General features: G+C 43.6%; 1 protein-coding gene across 3 annotated transcripts in view; it reads right to left on the bottom strand.

Annotated features, from left to right (window-relative positions):
• The window catches only part of FARP2 (FERM, ARH/RhoGEF and pleckstrin domain protein 2), a 1575889-nt gene that overhangs the window by 357082 nt on the left and 1197531 nt on the right, over positions 1-21276 (bottom strand). For all 3 annotated transcript variants that reach the window (XM_069213633.1, XM_069213634.1, XM_069213632.1), the window contains exon 18: positions 19082-19319. In XM_069213633.1, the coding sequence (XP_069069734.1) occupies positions 19082-19319 (238 nt within the window). The remainder of the gene's footprint in view (positions 1-19081; positions 19320-21276) is intronic.

Below are 21276 nucleotides of genomic sequence, written 5' to 3' on the forward strand. Positions count from 1 at the left end.
GCTTCAGGTCAGCAGTCCTTCTTCTGGTTAAGGTTGCAGGAATCTAGTTTCCTAGGTTCTGGGGAGCCCCTAAATACTGAATTTAGGGATGTGTTTAGGTCTGGGAAGGCAGTAGCCAATGGCTAGTGTCCTTGAGGGTGGCTACACCCTCTTTGTGCCTCCTCCATGTGGGGAGGGGGGCATATCCCTAATCCTATTGGGGGAATCCTCCATCCACAAGATGGAGGATTTCTAAAAGTAAGAGTCACCTCAGCTCAGGACACCTTAGTGTCTGTCCTGACTGGTGGGTGACTCCTCCTTGTTTTCCTAATAATCTCCTCCAGCCTTGCCGCCAAAACTGGGGGCAGTGGCCGGAGGGGCAGGCAACTCCACTAGCTGGGATGCCCTGTGGTGCTGTAACAAAGGGGGTGAGCCTTTGAGGCTCACCGCCAGGTGTTACAGATCCTGTAGGGGGAGGTGAGAAGCACCTCCACCCAGTACAGGCTTTGTTCCTGGCCACAGAGTGACAAAGGCACGCTCCCCATGTGGCCAGCAACATGTTTGGTGTGTGGCAGGCTAGCAGAAACTCGTCAGCCTACACTGGAAGTCGGGTATGTTTTCAGGGGGCATCTCTAAGATGCCCTCTGGGTGTATGTTACAGTACATTGCACACTGACATCAGTGTGCATCTATTGTGCAGAGAAGTGTGATACCAAACTTCCCAGATTTCAGTGTAGCCATAATGGAACTGTGGAGTTTGTGTTTGACAGACTCACAGACCATATACTATGGCTACCCTGCACTTACAATGTCTAAGGTTCTGCTTAGACACTGTAGGGGCATAGTGCTCATGCACATATGCCCTCACCTATGGTATAATGCACCCTGCCTTAGGGCTGTCAGGCCTGCTAGAGGGGTGACTTACCTATGCCACAGGCAGTGTGAGGTGGGCATGGCACTCTGAGGGGAGTGCCATGTCGACTTAGTCTTTTTCTCCCCACTAGCACACACAAGCTGTGAGGCAGTGTGCATGTGCTAAGTGAGGGGTCCCCAGGGTTGACATGCTGCAGCCCTTAGAGACCTTCCCTGGCATCAGGGCCCTTGGTACCAGGGGTACCATTTACAAGGGACTTATCTGGGTGACAGGGCTGTGCCAATTGTGGGAACAAAGGTACAGTTTAGGGAAAGAACACTGGTGCTGGGGCCTGGTTATCAGGGTCCCAGCACACTTTCAATCATAACTGGCATCAACAAAAGGCAAAAAGTCAGGGGGTAACCATGCCAAGGAGGCATTTCCTTACAGACATTATAAATTGAATCTTTCTGAGCACCAATGAAGCACACCGGACGCTCAAGATCAGTGGTTTAAAGAATTCTTCATACATTTTTTTTATCTCTCCCAGCCATGTTAGTATCTCAGTAGATGTTCCCATCAAAATACCCCGGGTTCTAGGCACAGATGTAATTGCCCGCAGAGTCCATTAAAGCCAATTTTATCTCCGATGAGCAATATCTGGGTTAATTCCCACTCTTGCCCTTAATATTTCATATCTTTTCCTTCGATATAGTAAGAGGTCCAAATAAGAACACCAATCTACCTTTCCCCATAAATTTAGCATACACTGGATGGAATATTTGCCCTCTAAATATTTTTGATCATATTCTCTAGAAAAATCCTTGCCGTATATTTTAATTTCCTTCTTAAAAACTTCCAGATCAAAATTCTCAGGGGCCAACTTTAACTACATGCTCTTACAACTATCATTTAACCTCTTCCTAACGCCCTTTGCATCTCACTTTTCACAATCTCATTCTTGCACCATAATGCAACCTTATGCTCTTCACCAGCCTACAGCTGACCTCAAAATCGAATTAGAGCTACTTGAGCTAATACATTCCAAGTTACCGAACCTGTTTCCAATTTCACAGTCTGAATCATTGCTGATGCTGGTAGGGACATGTTATTTTTCAAACATTTCCCCTTCTCCCTGTCCCAAATCCGTTTCCCGCTCTCACACAATATTTCGGCTCCATACAAACTTTGTAGGGGTATCATGGCCTCATAGGCTTTTAATAACGGCCTATGGGACATCTCTCCATAGTCCCTATTAAATTTCTTCAGGTCGCTTATCGATGCAAGGGCTTTTACTTTTGTTGCTTCAATATGTACAAGAGTTATCATTTTGTTTGTGGGTTTCAATAATTTTCTATTGCGAAGCTGATCGTAGTTGAATGAGAGCTCCAGTGAGGTGCTGTGACTCACGTCAGAAGGTGCTGTGCTGGTATTGATCAGTTGGTGTGGATGCCACTCTGGGATTGATCATTACATTAGAGACTGCCGCACTGTGAATGGTAAGTTCAGTGGTGTTGCACTGAGATTGGATGTTAGTGCTGTTGCGTGTTTCTTTGTGATTTATTGAGAAATGTCGGTTAGTTTGATGGATAATTGTTGTTTTTTGTGTTGCACCGTAAATATGGGAAGGAAGAAACTGAGATATTTGTTTAGAGATGATGTCAAAATAGTTGTACATGAGGGGTAACTCCCAAGGGTAAGACAGGATATTACATGACAACCAAGGTCAGTTGACACACATGTATCTGGTTCAAATACTGGAATAAGATGACAGCGATGACAGAGTGACAGAGTCCTTGCCGTTTTCCCCCACATGGTACCTTTAATCTGAGAATAATTAAGAATTTGAGGCAAGTGTTGTAGGACATGAAACCCCCATCCAGACCAGCTCACTATGAGGCTTAGAATGCATGGGACTGTGACACACATGCAAAAGAGAAGGAGAACTATAAGACCCAAACAAAGATTAAGGTCTGTAGATGGATGGAAGCGAGATTAGATACAGAACAGCAAGATTGGAGGGAGAATGTATTGTTACTGAAAACATGGAAAGAGAAGGCCCATTTTTGCTAAAGCAAGAGTTGGGAGGAAAACGTGCAGAATCATATTTGCTCAGAGAGGAATACAGGCCCGAGTGCTCATGGCATCCAAGTAAAAGGCCAGTGCAGGAGACAGAGAAGAGAGACAAAGGCATAGTTATCCACAAAGCAGCTACACGTAGAAAGGCCTAGAAGCTTGAATCATAACTCGATAATATAGTTACAGGAAAGGCACGCATTTCAAATCCACGTTAATGAGGAAAGGGAGTTTCTGGACAGGAATGTAAAAGCTTTGATGCTAGAAGGTCAGCAGCTGCGTGAGGGAGGCCAGACAGTCGGGGAAGGTTCCAAGCCTGGAGTTAGGAAAGGAGGAGCTACAGACAGCCTTTAGAACGTGAGATAAAAGGTATTGCTGTTTTTCAATAAATGTGCACGTGATAGATATGTAACCTTCGCTTTTCTGCAAATGTGTAATTAGACGCTTTCTCATGAGAAATGCGGCTTTATGCTGATGAAAGCAGTGACACAATGTACCACGTGAGCGCTTAAATCAAAATGCATGACAAGTGATAAGATGCATTCAAGGTAGCAAAAGTATATAAAAAGGGCTGCTTGAGTTGATGATTTTGAGAACAGTTTCAGACTTAGAGCTGTGCTGTCCTCCCGGCCATTATTCATAAATGCTCATATTACTTGCCAAACTGAATCCTGTCGTTCTTTATTCGTGACCTGCCAACAACAGTATTCAGGGGTATTAGAGTGTTTCTTGCATTGACAAGAGACAGAACAGAGCGGAAGAAAGTGCAAGGTGGGGTGGAGTTCAAGAAAAGAAAGATGAGATGGGTGATAGTGACTCTACTGATGACTTTCTAGATGGTCGGCTAGATTCTTCACCACCTCTGAGTAATGCTATCCATGAGGCTGGAGGACCTCAACAAGACAAAGGGTTGAACAGCAAAAACTCCTCCAATTGTGACTGGGCCCGTTGTACAGGTTGAGGAAAACCCCGAGTGAGAAACTCCAGAGAAGGATGCCCCAATGAGAGCCGTGGATGTTTTGAGCACAAAGACAGAATTTGAAAAAAATATTTAAACTGGAATACAACAAAGAGGAGCTTTTGTTCCAGGGCAGCAAGGCTGCTAGGCGTGCATGTGAGATTCTAAAAGGAATAGCATCAGAATTTGGGGGTCACCTGTCCTAGAGTCAGGATCTGAAAAATAATTTCAGTATGGTCATGAGTGAGAAACCTTTCAAGAATATGTGAACACCCTAGTCAGTGCAGTGGCCAACAGCAGAACCTCTGACAGTAGACCAAATGAAATTCCCTTCCCCTACTCTTATGGATAAATATAATCAGGTGATTCATGTTTTGAAAATTAAGGTTTCCCAGAAAGAGACTGGCTGGTTGAAAATAGCAAGAACCACCGAAGAGTTTAAATAATCTATGCACGTTTACTATGAATATTTGATGCAAGCTTATCATCAGCATAGTGGTATCAAAAATCTTGGAAGGGGAAATCTTGTAAATTGTGTCTCTTAATCATTCTTGGTTTGCACTCTGAGATAAGGTCGCACATTCAGCAGACTGTGATTTGTTGGCAATCTAAGCCTTTGGACGAAATATTGCATTATGCGAAGTACCGCAGTGACACTTTGGAAGCAAGACAGAAAAAGATCTAAGAGAAATTTAGGTTGGCTCAGAAAAAGTTAGCACAAAAAGGATTTCAAAATGGGCTGTATTTGGCAAACTCTGGTTATGGTCCCTAGTGGTGGTGCAGGAATGCAGGGAGTTGGTTATCAAGGCCGTGGTCAGGTGATGCAGAAGGGGAACAGTGTTCCCCTGGGTAGAGAACGAGGAATGCCCCTTGACCCGAATTTAGGGATGTAACATAGTTATGGTAAAAAAGGATACTCCATGTCAATATTGTAACAGGGTGGGCTACTAGAAACGGGTATGTAGGTTGAATCCAACTCAAACACAAATTGATGGTCAAGTGCATAATTAGAACATGGTACCAATTCAGAATCTGAAAATACTTCTGAAACCTAATATGTACTAAGCTCTATTAATCAAACGATAAGAACAGCCCAAGGTTTAACATGAATGTGAACCTTAGAGTTCAGAAAACCCCTTTAAGAAATTCAGGCAGTTTCTAATAGTCCCCAGTCTTCAACAGTTTTGGAGATCCAGATTTTGTTCAATCATAATGACTGTGCCTGAGAGAGGAGGCAGACTGCATCTGTTGTACAGCCTTTGAGGTAGACCAGAAAGCCACATACATAGATGGAGTGGTGAATGGCCACCCCGTGTTGTTTCGTATCAACACTAGAGCTACCCGAACTACTGTAAGAAATGTAGAGGTCTGAAAACTATCCCTTTCAGGAAAACAAGTTCACATTGTAGGCATTTCTAAAAGCAGATTGAGAATCTTTTATCAGCTTAAGTCCCCAACAAGATAGGCACCCTTGAAGAGGACCATCAGCTTGTAATACGTGATTCAAGTCCAGTTAGTCATTCTATTAGGCAGGAAATAGCTATGCAAATTAAACTGTGGGATCTACTGCGCACAAAATGGTTTTGAGCTCTAAACACACAAGGATGCAGACATGCAGACTTTAAACCGAGCACACAAACGTCAGTCGTTGGCTTATTTCTGGTTTTCACAAAGGAATACTTACTCCCTGACTTTCAGAACTCTTTGAAGGAGGTAGTCTGGGATCACACTGGCAAAGATCTTGGCCTGACCAAAAATGTTGAACCTGTAAGAATAACAATCAAACAGAAAGCAGAGTATCACCAAACTCCCCAGTGCAATCTCTCACCAGAGGCGGTGGCTGTAATTACCCCGTAATTGAGTCCATGTTAAAGGAAAGCATCTTAAAAGACATAGTAGGAAATCCCTGCAATTTTCCTATCATGGGCTTGCAGAAACCACATAATAAATGTAAAACTGTTTCAGACCTGTGAAAGGTCAATAATATTTTTAGCCCATGATTTCCTGTGGTACTGAATCCCGCTGTGATACTGTTCCAAATAGCCTGCGATGCTGAATGGTTCATGTTCATCAAATTTTTCCAAGCATTCTTTTCCATTCATTTGCACAAGCACAGTCAGTTCATCTTTGAATTCAATTTACAAAATAAAGTACTGGCATGGTGCTGAGTCCCATTGGGGTACAGAGAAAGCCCCTTGATCTTCAATCAGACACTTAAATAGAATCTGGAGACCCTGAACTTGCTGTGCAATTCAGTCCTTGTTCAGTACATCACCAAACAGTTTGTGGCGTTGACAATCCAAGAAGCATGTAGACAAGACACCACTGCCCGGTTAAATCATGTGGTCAAGAATGGACATAAAATGTCTCCAGGCAAATTGCAGTATTCTCAGAAAGAAGTCCTGTATTTAGGACTCCTTTTTGAGAAAGGAGTTAGAAAGGTGTCTCAAGAGAGAATCTGTGCCAAACTGAAAAAGAACCCTCCTACAGCACAAAGTGAAGTCAGGGTGTTTCTGGGAATGGCGGGCTACTGTCCCTGGTGAATTCCTGAATAGTGGTAATGCCTCGACAGAGATCTACCCACAAAGATGTGTCTAAGCCGCTACTATGGGACAAAGAATGCATGCATGCCTTTCTCAAGCTGAAAGTCTCTCTGGCGCTCAGTTTTACAAGTGCCTGACTGTGAAAAAGATTTTGTTTTATACTTCAGGTAAAGGGATGGGAGCTCCCAATCTGTTTTTACACAGATCCATGACAACTCTAATTTCCCTTTCACCTCTTTCTGCACCATTCTTCACCCAGTAGCTGCAGTACTGCTGTGTAGTCTAAAGGCAGTGGCCGTAGTTGGTGTGACGATTCAGCAGTGTGAAGGGATTGTCATGGGCTATCCCTTTATGGTTATGGTCCCCCATTCTGTTAACATCTTGCTCACCTCCACTCAAAAATAAAGCATGATTAACAGTAGGTTGACCCGTTTTGAGCTGGTTATCCTCGCTGCGAAGAACATCACTCTGCAGAGATGCTCTGGTCTCAATTCTGCCACACTGTTACCTTTACCTGTGACTGATGAGAATGATGACAGGGTCGACCACAATTGTCTTGATTTCACAGAACTGTGTACCAATCCAAAATCTGGCATTCAAGATGCTCATCTGGAACAACCCGATTATATGTTGTTTGTGGACAGCTCATGTTTGAAAGATGAAAGTGGAATTTTAAAACCAATCTATGCCACATGCAACTAGAGGGTGTGGTGGAAGCCTCCTATTTGTGTAATGTAACTAACCTCTGCACAGGGGGGGCAAAATGATTGCTTTTACTAGAGCCTGTTAAGCTTATAATAATCTGAGAATGACTATTTACACTGGTAGCCGGAATGGTTTTGGCGTGGTCCATGTTATCGGACAGTTGTCCCAAAGGGGTTTCATGACTTCCTCTGGCTCTCCATCCTAAACGGGTATTATGTTATGCATCTGCTTGAGTCCCTACAGTTGCCAAATAAAACAGGATTGGGCTTCCGAGCTAGGTCCCTCACCCATGCTGACCGAAGAAGCCTGCAACGTTGGCATCATCCTGAACAGTAAGCTCACCATGAAAAGACAGATCAACGCGGCTTTGTCTGCCTGCTTCCTCACCCTTTACATACTCAGCAAAATCTTTAAGTGGTTCCCCATCAACACTTGACAGACCGTCACACAAGCCCTTGCACCAATGCCCTCTATGTAGGAATCATCACCCACCTCCTCAAGAGACTACAAACAATACATAACTCAGTGGCCAGACTGATATTAGACCTCCTTTAATGGACCCACATCACCCACAAATCAAGAAGCTCCACTGGCTTCCCATTCTGAGCAATGCCAGTTCAAGATGTTGATCCACAGATTCAAGGCCCTCCACAACCAGGGACCAGCTTACACTCTCAGGTGATTAGCAGCGCTATACAAATCCAGATGGATTGATTGATTGAGTGGCTGTAAAATGTGCAGCACACAGGAGCAGCTGTTATTTTGTGAACTCTGGTAACTACTACGTGGATGAAGTAACCAGATACTACACTCTTAGGATGTTGTCACAAGCCTCTTGTTGACTGTTGCTGGTATGTGGGACTTGGGGCCATATGTACGAAAGCTTTTTCCCATAGACACAGAATGGGTAAAATCCTTTCGTACATCTGGCCCTAAGTCAAGAAGATGCAGGAAGAAATCCTGTAAACGTGAACAGGAGGGGTGAGTCGCAGCAGGGTGATTTAAGAATCAGGATGAGATTTGGGTTTCAAAAGTTGGAGGACCTGTCTTGCCGTGTGCCATCTGCTATGGCCAGGCATTCTCACTGCACAACCCACATAGGGAGGCATGCGATGGTGTGTTGGTTTAAAGTGCACTGGTTCAATCCCTATTTATATGCTGTTGCTGAGAATCTATGTCAATGATGTGTCACCTGTCAGCAGATAAATGCAAGCAGGAGGATCACAGTAACTTTGAGTCATGAAAAGAACCGGTGGCCCCTGAGTCACATGCAACATGATTTTGTTGAAATGCTCCTCTGCAATGGGCTCCAATACATATTAGTATAGGCGTGTATAGTTTCCTGTTGGGTGGAAGCGTACCCAACCAGGAGAAATGACTGTCTCATTGTAGCGAATATAGTGTTGAGGGATGTGGTCCCTTAGTTTGCCCTTCCAGTTTCTTTGAAGTCAGATTGTGTAATTCATTTTAATAATGAAGTGATTAGGATACTGCGTGTAGACCTCATTGTGCATCAGAGATTTCATTGTAGCTACAGGCTTGAAGCATCAGATATTGTTGAAAAGATAAACAGGCCGTTGAAGTCCTGGCTCACCAAAGTGTGTTGCATCCACATGCTGTGGCCCCTTTCAAGTCATCCTGGTGATCAACACTGCTGTGAAATGTGGTAGTCTTCCAAACAGGGACATGCTTCTCACACTCGAAGAGTGAGAAAAGCTGGTGAAGAGGGGGTGACTACAACCATTAATTTGAAGTAAAACACCAGTGTGCCTTGAAGGAGCAGAGGGGAGGAGAAGAGTGTGCCCAAGTGTCTCTAAGTCAACCTGAGACAAGCACTGAACCTGTGGTTAATGAGCCAGGAGTAGCCATAGTGAGTCAAGTTGAAGAAACTGTACACAACAGCTTGAATCCTGAAGAAGGGCCACGTGTGATGCCAGAGGGAAGTTGAGAAGAGAAAGGTGGCCAAGGAAGGCTGAGAGAACGACAGCGGTAATATCAGAAAAGTGCATTCCAGAAACAATCAACAAAAAAACAGAGACAAATGAGAAAGGTGACAGTGAGGACAAACAGCCAGTGATTAGGAGATCAAAAAGAACACCAGTGCCTAGTGGAAGGTACTCTACACCTGAATACACATGCTTTGCCAAGCGTGGACATGACTTAAGTTCCCATGAAACTGAGGGTTAATGAAAAGTGCTTGAAAAACCTCCAATAATTGGCTACCACAGTGCAGACTGACTGATTTTTTACTTCAATCCAAGTGAGCTGTTACAAATGACATGAAACTATTCTGAAACTTAGACACTTCTGAGGACCCAGGCTCCAGTAGAAGAGTAGGGTAGTCATTTTAGAAGAAGCAGATGTAGGCTTATGACTAACTTCTGAAGATAATCAAACTCACACACCCATCTTTCAATCACTCGTTTTGGCTAGCTGCACAAGTAAAAGACAACAAGAAAATGTGGGTTTAGCTTGATATGTGTTCTCTGAATTCCGACTCCAGAGAAACCATAGTGTCTAATTCACCTGTCGTGTATGTTCTCATTATGCTAATGAGGCTACTTGATTTGGGAGACAGGATCACATGGATTGTGGGTACTAAGTACGATTCCATACCACAGGACACCTGTCGGCCTACTTCGGGTACTCCGGCTAACTAACAGAGCCTCATCTCTGGCGGAGATGATTGTGGCAACTGGGCGCATGACAAGAAAAACTCCTCAGGGGAATCGTGGTCGATTAGATCCCATCCCTTTCTCTTGGTTACCAAAATGTCTCACACAGGCAAAGACAACAGAGGCAGACTATAGTTCAGTAACGATTTATTGAAGTGACTGCATCTTAGATGAAAAGGAATGTATTGCAATAACTAGGATGATAAAACACAATAAAAACAAGCAGGTGACTAACAGAGTAAAACACAAGAACAGTCCTACCAAACTATCACTAGGAGTGATATATATTTCTCCTACCTAGACTATCTTTGAGCACAGCGTAATAAGCCTAATCTGCCCTTCGGGTTTCCCCTCTGGGCGTACATCATCCCTTATACCTGGAAGAAGCCTGTAGTCTAGAGAGACACCGTCCCCATGCGGGTCATGGGTCTGGCCGTCTAAGCAAGTGGCTGCAGCAAAGCAATCTGCAATCAGCATACAATCGTGGTCATCTGGCTGGAATCTCCCTCTAATGTATCTAGGACAAATGGGTGTTTTTTAAATAAAACAGCTGACATTCTAATAACTAGTCCCCATGTATGAGTATGTGTTTTCTGTGAATGTTGCAGACACAGCATACCACGTTTGTCAGCAACCCTATCTGACTGTAGCGTTGGAGAAAGAACTAAGTGAAATAAATGTCCTACTAAGAACGTGATGCTTTCCTAGGTGAAAGTACAATGAGATAAAGAAAATAAAACAGCACCGTAAATGTGGCTATTGGTAGAAAAATACAGCAATGCTGAATAAAATGTAACTGGATGAAAAAGCACAACGGCAGGCCTGGTTAGCTTAAAACAACATATCTAAAACATGGTTAAAATAGCTACACCACACACCAAAAACACTTACAGTGATACTAATTTCAGTGGATGCTGTCAGCCTTTCATGATCTGTCTATTAGTAGGCTTGAACTTTCCTGTTGAGCATGCTTCCGTTAACTATGCCTAATGCAACTCAGTTAGGTAGACAGGATAGATTTAATATGATCATTTTACACAATGATAGTTTCCAAGGAAACTACACCAATGATATATTTTTTTAATCTATTGCATGAACACTCGAGAGTCATGCATGTGCATGATTGCTATATCTGTGCTTACTTGTCTGCATCTACTGGGCAGGGAGTGACCTATCATCACTTACCTCTCACATACTTGTTTTTTTAAATAGTTTTATTGGTTTCTTTTTTACAAAAGAAAAAGCAGAAGAGCTGGAGGGGTTCAGTGTCATACCTATGACAAGCTCAAAGACAGAAGAGTCTAGGCATAAGCAGCAGAAGGAACCAACAGGCATTTGAAATACAGCACCAAAGGAAGTCCCACAGTGAAAGTCTCATTGACCTTGGTTTGATCCGTTCCAGTTGCAGGTACTAGTTTTTAATCGGGACAAATTAGGAATGCTGGGTGGTAGGTATTTTGTAGTTTTCTCTTGATCCTGGCAGTTTCTACACCGGGAATGTAAGGAAAATGTGTGATTTTACCCAAAGTTTGAGGTTTCAAGGGTACTGTGAGTAAGAAAACATTGTGGGAATCTTGCAAGCCACACCACTGTGGAATCCCCTCAGTGTCTTGTCTTCCTAAATGTCTTTGACCAGTAGGTTTCTATGTGTGGCCGACCAACATGGCCCCAAATACAGGATCTACCCCTATCACTGATCCCTCCACATACAGGTTTAGGGTCTTTTGCGTGGTCATCTTTTGGCTCACTCACACAAGCGGGGTACTGTTGTTATCAGAAGATGTGTGTTAACTCTAGGTGGTACAAAATGTGTAGCTCTCCACAGATTGAAGAAATGTGAGGAAAATGTGTTTTAGTTAAAGTTTATGTTTAGCAAGGTTTTCTTGGTAAAAAGAAACTGATGTGAGCCACACAAGACACCCCACACTGGATTCCCCTAGGTGTCCAGTATTCAGAGATGTGCAGGTTCGCCAGGTTTCCCTAGGTGCCAGCTGAGCTATGGCCCAAAAGCCACAGCTACACACTTTGCACAAAAAAAAAAAAAAAAAGATTGGTTCCAAGTGGAAAAATGTGACGTGTCAATGTTGCATTTTGGGCTCTCCTCTCCAGGAACTTCGCCTACCCGCACAAGTGAGGTACCGTTTTTCTCAAAAGACTTGGGGGAATGCTAGGTGTAAGAAAGTTTATGGCTACCCACAGGATCCAGAACTTTCCATCACAGAAAAGTGAGGAAAGGAAAATGTTACTTACCCAGTAAGCATCTGTTTGTGATGTGTAGTGCTGTAGATTCACTTGCTCTGCATACTATTTCCATCTAGTGTTGAGTCCAGAATGGTGCAAGTTGTTTTTCTTCGAAGAAGTGTTCTTAGGCAAGCGATCAAGTGATTCCTCCTCTCTGTGATAGTGCGCATGAGCATCAACTCCTGTGTTAAACTGTTTTCCCACAGGTGGTTGTGAAAGGAGTCTAAGAAAAGTATAGAGAAAGAGATGTCCATGCAAATGTAACTGCATTATATATATATATATATATATATATATATATATATATATATATATAAATATATATATATATATCACATATAATGCAACTGCAACGGCCATGCCATCTGGGGAGTACTGGGTAAGTAACATTTTCCATTTGATGACGTGTGGCTGTAGATAGGTACACATGCTCTGCATAGACTGTAAAGCAGTCCCTCTGTAAAAACAGTGGCTAGCTTGTGGAAGTTGCAGTTGACTGGAAAAGTGTTCGTAGCTTGACCTACATTGGCTTGCTGATGTGCTAGCACATCCACATAGTAACGTTTTGTGAATGTGTGTTGTGTAGACCATGTAGCTGCCTTACAAATGTCAGCTACATGGATATTTCCAAGAAAGGCGATAATCGCACCTTTTTTTCCTAGTAGAATGTTCTCTAGGGATAACAGTTTCTTTGCTTTAGCATAACAAGTCTGTATACATTTAACTAGCCATCTATCTATGCCAGTTTTGGATATTGGACTGCCTTTGTGACGTAGTGAAAATGCTACAAAGAGCCGTTTAGTTCTCCTTAACTCTTTGCTTCTGCCTGTGTAAAACATGAGTGCTCTTTTAACATCTAGAGTGTGGAGAGGTCTTTCTGCAACAGAGTCAGTTTGCAGAAAGAAGACTGGTAGCTTAATGGATTGGTTTATATGGAATTGTGATACCATTTTAGGAAGGAACTTCGGGTTTGTGCAAAGGACTACCTTGTCTCTATGAATCTGGAAGAAAGCTTCTGTCAAGGTTAGTGCACGGAGCTCACTGACACACGAGTGAAGTGATGGCAAATAAGAAAGCTACCTTCCAATAAAGGTACTGAAGAGGACATGAATGAAGTGGCTCAAAAGGAGAGTCCTTGAGCCTGGTGAGCACACTGTTGAGGTTCCAGAATGGTATGGGGGTACCCTGGGCGGAATCACCCTTTTAAGGCCTTCCATGAAAGCCTTAATAACTAGGATTCTGAACAAAGAAAGACGCTGTCTGTTCTGTCGATATGCAGCAATAGCTGCAAGACGTAGGTGAATGGAAGTGTAACCTAGATTTGCTTTATGTAAGTGGAGCAAATAAATGATCTCTTGAACAGTAGCTTTAATTGGGGCAATATGCTTGGATTGACAGTAGAAAATAAAACGTTTCCATTTTGCAGCATAACAGGCTCTAGTTGTGGGTCTATGGGCTTCCCTGAGAATGTTCATACATTCTGCAGGCAATCCTAAGAAACCAACCTCTATGACCTCATGAGCCATATTGCAAGGTTGAGTGACTTGGGGTCTGTATGTCTGATTTGTCCTTGATTATGAGTGAGAAGGTCTGGCCTGTTGGGAAGCTTCTTGTGGGGACTACTGATAGGTCTAGAAGAGTGATAAACCATGCCTGACATGCCCAAGTGGAAGCCACAAGGATCACAGTGAGTGACGTTTGCCTGTTCCTTCAAAGCAGAAATGGAATGAGAGTGAGATGTGAAAAAGCGTAAGAAAATATCCCTGGCCAGTTCATCCTTACAGTGTTGCCCTTGGAAAGAGGAACATTTATCTTTTTTAGTCAAAGTTGAGGTTTGCAAGGTATTCTGGGTAAGAAATCTAAGGTGAGCCATACAAGTCACCCCACCCTGGATTCCCCTAAGGTGTCTAGTTTTAAAAAAAAATGTACAGGTTCTAGTGTTGTTAGACCATCATACTCATCGTTCTCTGTATTGGTGGAACACCACCAAGTTGATGCCCATGTACACTGTCACCGAGAGGAGGAGTCACTCGATCCTGTGACTCAGAACACTTTTTCAAAGAAAAACAACTTACACCACTCTGGACCCAACACTAGATGGCAGTACTATGCAAAGCATGTGCAACTTCAGGCATACATGTCATCGACCATGTGTTTGTAAGTCAAAGTTTGAGGTTTGCAAGGGATTTTGGGTAAAATAAAGCTAATGGGAGCACACCAGTCATCTTTCCTTGGAATACCCCAGGGGTAAAGTTTTAAAAAAAATATGCAGGTTTGCAAGGTGTCCCTAGGTGCCGGATGAGCTGAGGCCCAAAATCCACAGGTACGTACTTTGCAAAAAAAAAGTGTACTTTTGAGTTGAAAAAAGTGATGTGTCCATGTTTCATTTTAGGCCCCTTCCTGTTATGGGCACTAAGCCTACCCACACAAGTGAGGTACCATTTTTATTAGGGGACTTGGGAAAATGGTGAGTGGAAGGAAGTTTGTGGTTACTGACAGATTCCAGAACATCTCATCACAGAAATAAGAGGAAAATGTGTTTTAGTCAAAGTTTGAGATTTTCAAGGCATTCTGGGTAAAAAAAACAGGTGAAAGCTAGGCAAGTCACCCCACCCTGGATTTCACTAGATGCCTAGTTTTAGAAAAATGCACAGGTTTGCTAGATTTCCCTAGATGCCAGCTAAGCTAGGGCCCAAAATCTATCACTACCGGCATTGCAAACAAGTAGGGGGAATTTTCAGTAGAAAGGTGTGATGCGTCTATGTTGCGTTTTGGGCCCTCTCTAGCCGTAGGCACTAAGCCTACTCACACAAGTGAGGCACCATTTTTATGGAGGAATGCTAGGTGGAAGGACATTTGTCGCTCTTCACAGATGGCAGAACTTTCCACCACAGAAATGTGAGGAAAATGTGTCTTTTTTAGTCAAAGTTTGAGGTTTGTATGGTATTCTGGGTAAGAAACCTAAAGTGAGCCATGCAAGTCACCCCCACCCTGGATTCCCCCAGGTGTCTAGTTTTTCAAAAAAAAGTACAAGTTTGCTAGGTTTCACTAAGTGCTGGCTCAACTAGGGCCCAAAATCAACATTTGGGAAAAAAGGTTCCGTTTTTAGTGGGAAAATGTGTTATGTCCATGTTGCATTTTGACCCTTTTTATGTTGTCGGCAGTAGGCCTCCTCACACACAATGTACCATTTTTATCAAACACACGTGGGAACATGGAATAGCGTAACATATGTTATTACCAATATGATTTTGCTGCATTTGTGTCTTTCTAATGTAAGCCAGTGTGTAAAAAAGACATTTCGAAAAATGCCCTCTGAATCACATGCTAGTATCTAAACCCACAAATTTATAGTTGTACAAATAACCACTGCTCCTAAAGTCCATATTGTATGCCCATTTCACAAACCCAGAGGTTTATTTGATACTCATTTTTCACTCTTCATATTTTGCCATATGAGTTGGTCTATACTTGGTCCAGAATGAAAAACCATAGTAATGTGCATCTCAGTTGTTGGCTTTGAGTACCTCGGGTTCTTGGACAACCGTACCCTATACATCCCCATAACCACAACAGTTTTGTGAACGTAATAGTATAATGCATTTGTAAATCGGCCATTGTGACAAAGTTGTACAAATGAAAACATTCTCACAAATCGGCATTTTACCCTAACTGATTCTCTTTATTTCATCAGTTAGTTTCTTTGGGAAAACTTTGTGCGATCTACACATATGATGCCTTACAGAACGCAGAATTGTGTCTACTTTTCAGAAATCTATAGCTTTTCTGGCTTATCAGTGGATTTACACCACAAACTGGAAGTAGGTGTTGGGAAATGGGTTATTGGTAAGGGCAGGTAAGTACCTACACTTAGCAATAGGCCACGAACCTCCACTTAGGTCCAGCTAGGTCTCAGTAAATTAAACCCAGCTCAACCTTTGGTAGCTTGGCAACGAGTGACAAGGCTTAACTTAGGAGACAAAGCGAAAGACATTCAAATATCACAAACAGTAATTAAATAAAACACAGGAAACAGTTGAAAAATCCAAAATCAATTTATAAACATGGTAAATATTTTTAGCTTTAAAATGACACTAAAACAAATAAAATCGGATAAGGGGAACCAGAGATATTAATTTTTAAAGAATTATTGTTTTCTAGCACATAGAAACAAAAAGTGCCAATCTGGACATCTGGTCGTACCTCGACTGAGGCAAAGTCAAAGTTTAAGGGCGACCACGGAGGAGCCCGGCCCGGCTACAGCTTGTGGGAGACCTCGGTCAAAAGTTTACCTTAGGACTTAGTCGTTTTTCAGGAGATTTTCTACAGCGGGACGAACCTGCCCGACCGATCCGACCTCCTGGAACTCCTCTTGGGAAACGCGTCGCGGGAGCCCTCGGTGGAGATTTTTACCTTCGGACTTAGTCGTTTTTTCGAGGTGAAAATCCTTCGACCAGGGCAAACTTGAATCTTGATCGGATGTCCTTGGAGCCCTCTTCGGATACACTGCCTGAGAGGTCCCGGTCAACTTCCTACGTACGAACGTAGTCATTTTTTGGAGATTTTCTTCACCGGGACGAACCTGCAAGTCAGGCCGGGTTGCGGTTGAGGCAAACCAGCTAGAGTTGCCGCGGAAGGTTGATCCCTCTATGGAGCTTTTTTTCAAAACTTCTCCAAACTTCTGGATCTTCTTCCAGATGTTTTTCTTCTAAGGTTCTTATGAGGGCCACAGTTCACCCCAAGGTTCCAGAAGCTCTGAGATGCTCCTTGGGGGGTGTGGACCATAACTCCCAGAATGCACCTGGCGCAAACTCCTTTTTTGGCCACTGGACAGTGGTCAGCTGGTTGGTTTCTTCAGGAGTTGGTGCAGGGGACTCTGGTTAGCAAGTTTTCACCTGTAGCAAACAGGGGGTCCATCCTTGAACCAGTGGAAGTCAGGCAAATTCCTTCTTATGGTGAAGCCCAAGTGTGTAGCTGGTGCAGCCCTCCAGAGTACAGTGTCCAGGTGCAGGTCAGGGGGTCCAGCAGGGCAGTCCTTCTTTTGTAGTTCTTCCTGGTAGGGATCTGGTAGGGAAATGAGGTGTGGGTGCAGGTCTGCCAGTTTTATCCTTGCTCCAGGGGGTGGGGGGGTCCTGGTTCTCCAATCAGGGGCAGGGTCCTTCCCCCTGTGATAACCCCTTCCTGAGAAGTGTGGCAAAAATCAATCCCAGGGAGCAACATTCCTCAAAAATCCATCATGGCTGAAAGTGATTTTTGGAGGTTACATCTGGCTGAGCCCACCCACTGGTGTGGCTAAAAATCCTAAACACACCCCTCTCCTGCCCTCTCCTAATCTAATCAAGTGGGCACCTAATTGTCTGGGTTTGCAGGATGTGAGGGTGTTGCTGGGTTGCTCCAAATGTCCTTTCCTACCTTTGAAGACCAGTTTGGCAGCCCTCCCCCTTCCCGCTTCCCCATCTGCTGGGGGGAGATCTCCTCCCCCAGGCACATCTCTTACTGTGGAGCCAGGCCACTTCACACCTAATCAAAGCAGCCTAACCAGGCTGCCAGAGGCTGGCCAAACAGAGCAAAGCAGCAAAAACAATGCAGGGCTGAAGTTGGCAACTTTTCAGGTAACGTTTTAAACTCGTTACCTGAACAAGTTATATTGAATCCAACAACTGGAAGTTGTGGGATTTATTATAACAATTAATTTGATACCAAACTTGTAGTATCTGTTACTTAAGGGGATTTTTATAATTAAAATAAAGTCTCCCCATTCTAGCCTATTGATGCCATTCACTACAATGAGGAAAAAACAAATTTGGCTGTTTTACCTCACCAGAGCTTCTAAAACTATTTGTATAAGGTCCCTGCTTATAGTTACATGGCACCCAGCCCTAGGGGCACATAGGGCACACCTTAGGGGTGACTTATACGTAAAAATAAGGTAGTTTAAGGCTTTGGAACTACTTTTAATTCCAAAGTCGAATTTGCATGTAACTTTAATTTAAAAGAAGCCAGCAAGGCAGGCCTGCCTTTAAAATGACAATGGGCACCTCAGCAGTGCACCTATGGGTGCACTATCTATGCTGGGGTCCCTAAATCTACATGCCCTACCATATACTTGGGACTTATAGGTAGGTTGACTTAGCCAATTATACTTAGCCTAATTTGCATACTGATTTTACACAGAGCACAGGCCCTGGGACTGGTTAGCAGTACCCAGGGCACCATCAGAGTCAGGAAATAACCAGCAAAAAGTGAAAAATGGGAGCAAAAAGTTAGGGGGCCTCTGCAATCAGCCCCGTTTTCTCACAAGGTTGAAAATCCCAAAAAAGGAAACCTTTCTAATTCTTTGAAAAATACCAAAACTGTGGTAAAAAAATAGTTTTTTTGATTCATCTCTGCATGTTCTTGAAAGCTGGGAAGATGGTGACTTTAGCACAGCAAACTGTTTGTTGATGCCATTCTTAGAAAAGAAAACAGACACTGTCATCCAGAGCACACTTTTGTCACAAAACTGAAAATGTAGCTGTATTTTGGCAATTTTCGTAGTTCCCTCCTAGGGAATCCATAAACGTAGGGTACCCTTAGAATCCCCAGGAAGTTGGAAAAAGGGATGCAAATTTGGTGGAAATATCTTTTGTGGGGAAAAAACGTTATGAAGCCCCGGCACAAACTACCCCAAATAGCCAAATAAGGGTTTAACTATATGGGAGAACCAGGAGTTAATAACTTTAGCATTTGAGAGGGGTTGCAGCTTAGAGTTGACCATTTTTTGTTCAGATAAAACAACTTTTTATCAATGTGTCTGAAAAGCAAAAAATGATATCCAGATCCCAAATGAGAACTTATTTTCACAACCATTAGGTGCAACACAAACTACAAATCAAATCAAAATGCCTCCTAGCATGCACATTATAGAGTAATTTAATCTATACATCTCAAGTATAGCTCTAAGGTTAAGGATATCAAAGATTACTAAAGAGGAGATGGGTTTTTAGTTAGTACTACTGTAAACTGGGTAGCATTAGTAACTTCTTTCTCCCAAATACGTTTCAGAGCTTACCCATGCAGTCAGCATAGTCCTGGTGCTCTTTTTGGTAATGCCTGCACAGTCTTCCCAGGATCAGCTTATAGTGCATAAGCCTTTGGATGGGCTTCAGTAGAAATGTGTTGAGTGGCAGGTAGCAAACCTTCTGTAGTTCAAACTCCTTGTAAACTGACTCCAGTTTTTTTAGTCGCTTAGTGGCCTTCTCCAGCTCCGTCAATATGTTATCATGCTTCTGCAGGTAACCAGTGAAGTCCTGGGATGAGAGAAGATAATCAAATAATTATTTAATAAGTACATAATTTGACCAATGAGGAGACAGGTTCTTAGCAAAAAATAAATCTGTTGTTGAGCAACCCCATTGGACAAGGGAACTTTTCTTCCTTTGTGTATTAAGGAATAATACATTTAGGTCTCGGTTTGTGTGTCCTCCACGTTTTGATTGGTTCGCCAACACTGAAACATTTCTTTTGCGGCCACATTTACCTAACACAGTGCACCATATTGTGGGGCCTAATGGGGTAGGATGAACCCGCCCTGGTACCTGGCACCTGGCCTTCATGCTCATGAAGAAGGGCCACAAAGGGATGACATCCCTCGCAAGGTCTTAAAATAATCATTTAAAAAATCATTTTTGTTGCTGGTTTCACAGGTCCCAACATACCCTAGGTCCAGCTTGGGCCTTAGGAGTTGCAAATCCAGTACAGTAAGTATCTGCAAATCTTGGATAAAATGAAACAGTAAAGTATTTAGAGCATACATACTATGCTTGGTCAATGGTCATACATGGGAGCTGGCTGAATGGGGTGAGTGTGAGAGAGGGTGAGGGAAGATGGCAGGGACTGACTGCAGTCAAAGTGATGAGACCAAGCTCATCCCCCACCGCAGTGCATAGGCAAAGGCTATGCACATCAGGGGTTTATCAGCCACATAAGGTAAGGTGGGGGCCAGAAAATGTCCAGAGGCTAGGCCCTTTACCAACCCTATAGTGTAGTGCTAAATACTGGAGTGTTGGCTTCCCATGTTGAGTTGTGTGCAGTGGCTGGCCAGAGACCAGGCCCTACTGCTAATACTGCTGCACACAGCTGAAGATCTTCAGCTGCAGTGGTTGGCTGTTTGAAGAGGGTGGACTGCAGAACCTGGAGGCCAGTCTCTGCTGTCAACCGCATAGTCTTCAGCTGTGTGCAACGAGGGTTGGCTGCACAAAGAGCCCATGCCCTGTTGATGCTTGCTTCCCCATAAAAGGCTGAGCACATGGTCTGGCTGAAGGCCGGGCCTTTAGGCCAACCCCAGCTATGCAATCCTGAAAGCTCTGCGTAGCTGGGTTTGGCCACCCAGGAGATGCTGGTCTACCCCTTTTGGTTTGAGGCCATAAGCGAACATTTGAAGGTACTCAGAGTAATAGTCTGTATTTTCCTGACTGCTGTGGTAATGTTTGTTGTCATGAAAATTGAGAAGAGGAAAGCAAATATACCAATTGTTAATAAGGCCAACCCAACCGCCCCCAGTGAAGGAAAATACAGCTACCTATTTATCCTCAGTGATGGGGGGTGATAAATAATGGCATAGGTATAATTGAGGAAAGGATTGATGCTGGGAAAAGGCAATACTCACTCTCAGTTGTGGAGTTACATTCTGCATCAAGTGGTGATCTGGAGGGCTTGAGTCTTCCTACAGATGCCAAAAGTGATTCTACTATTCCCAACAAAGAGGTGGCTTTAGGAAACTCAGGCCTCATCCCCAGAAGTAACTCTTATGTTGGCCAGAATTCTCATTTCAAAACCTTAAATATAACTATTGGTCCAACTGGGTTGCCCCCTCCTAAAAGGAAACGGAAAGAACCAGACAAAGTGTAGGAAGCTGGCCTGGTGTGTGGTAAGCAAAATGGAACTGGAATTCGTAAGGGTACGTCTGCTCATGCAGGGGTGCCCTCTCACACAGGGACCCTCACCCTCCCCTCTGGGCTATGAGGGCCTACCAAAGGGGTGACTTACAGTGGCCTGGTGCAGTGACCAGTGGTGAAAGGGTGCATGCACCTTTTCACGCAGGCTGCAATGGCAAGCATGCAGACACATTTTGGATGGGCTCCCGTGGGTGGCACAATACATGCTGCAGTGCATGGGGAACCCCTGGTGCTCCAATGCCCTGGGTACCCGAAGTACCATATAGTAGGGACTTATAAGGGGGAACCAGTATGCCAATTGTGGGGTGTG

The sequence above is a fragment of the Pleurodeles waltl genome, chromosome 11 (assembly GCF_031143425.1).
Source record: "Pleurodeles waltl isolate 20211129_DDA chromosome 11, aPleWal1.hap1.20221129, whole genome shotgun sequence".
NCBI classification, from domain to species: Eukaryota; Metazoa; Chordata; class Amphibia; order Caudata; family Salamandridae; genus Pleurodeles; species Pleurodeles waltl.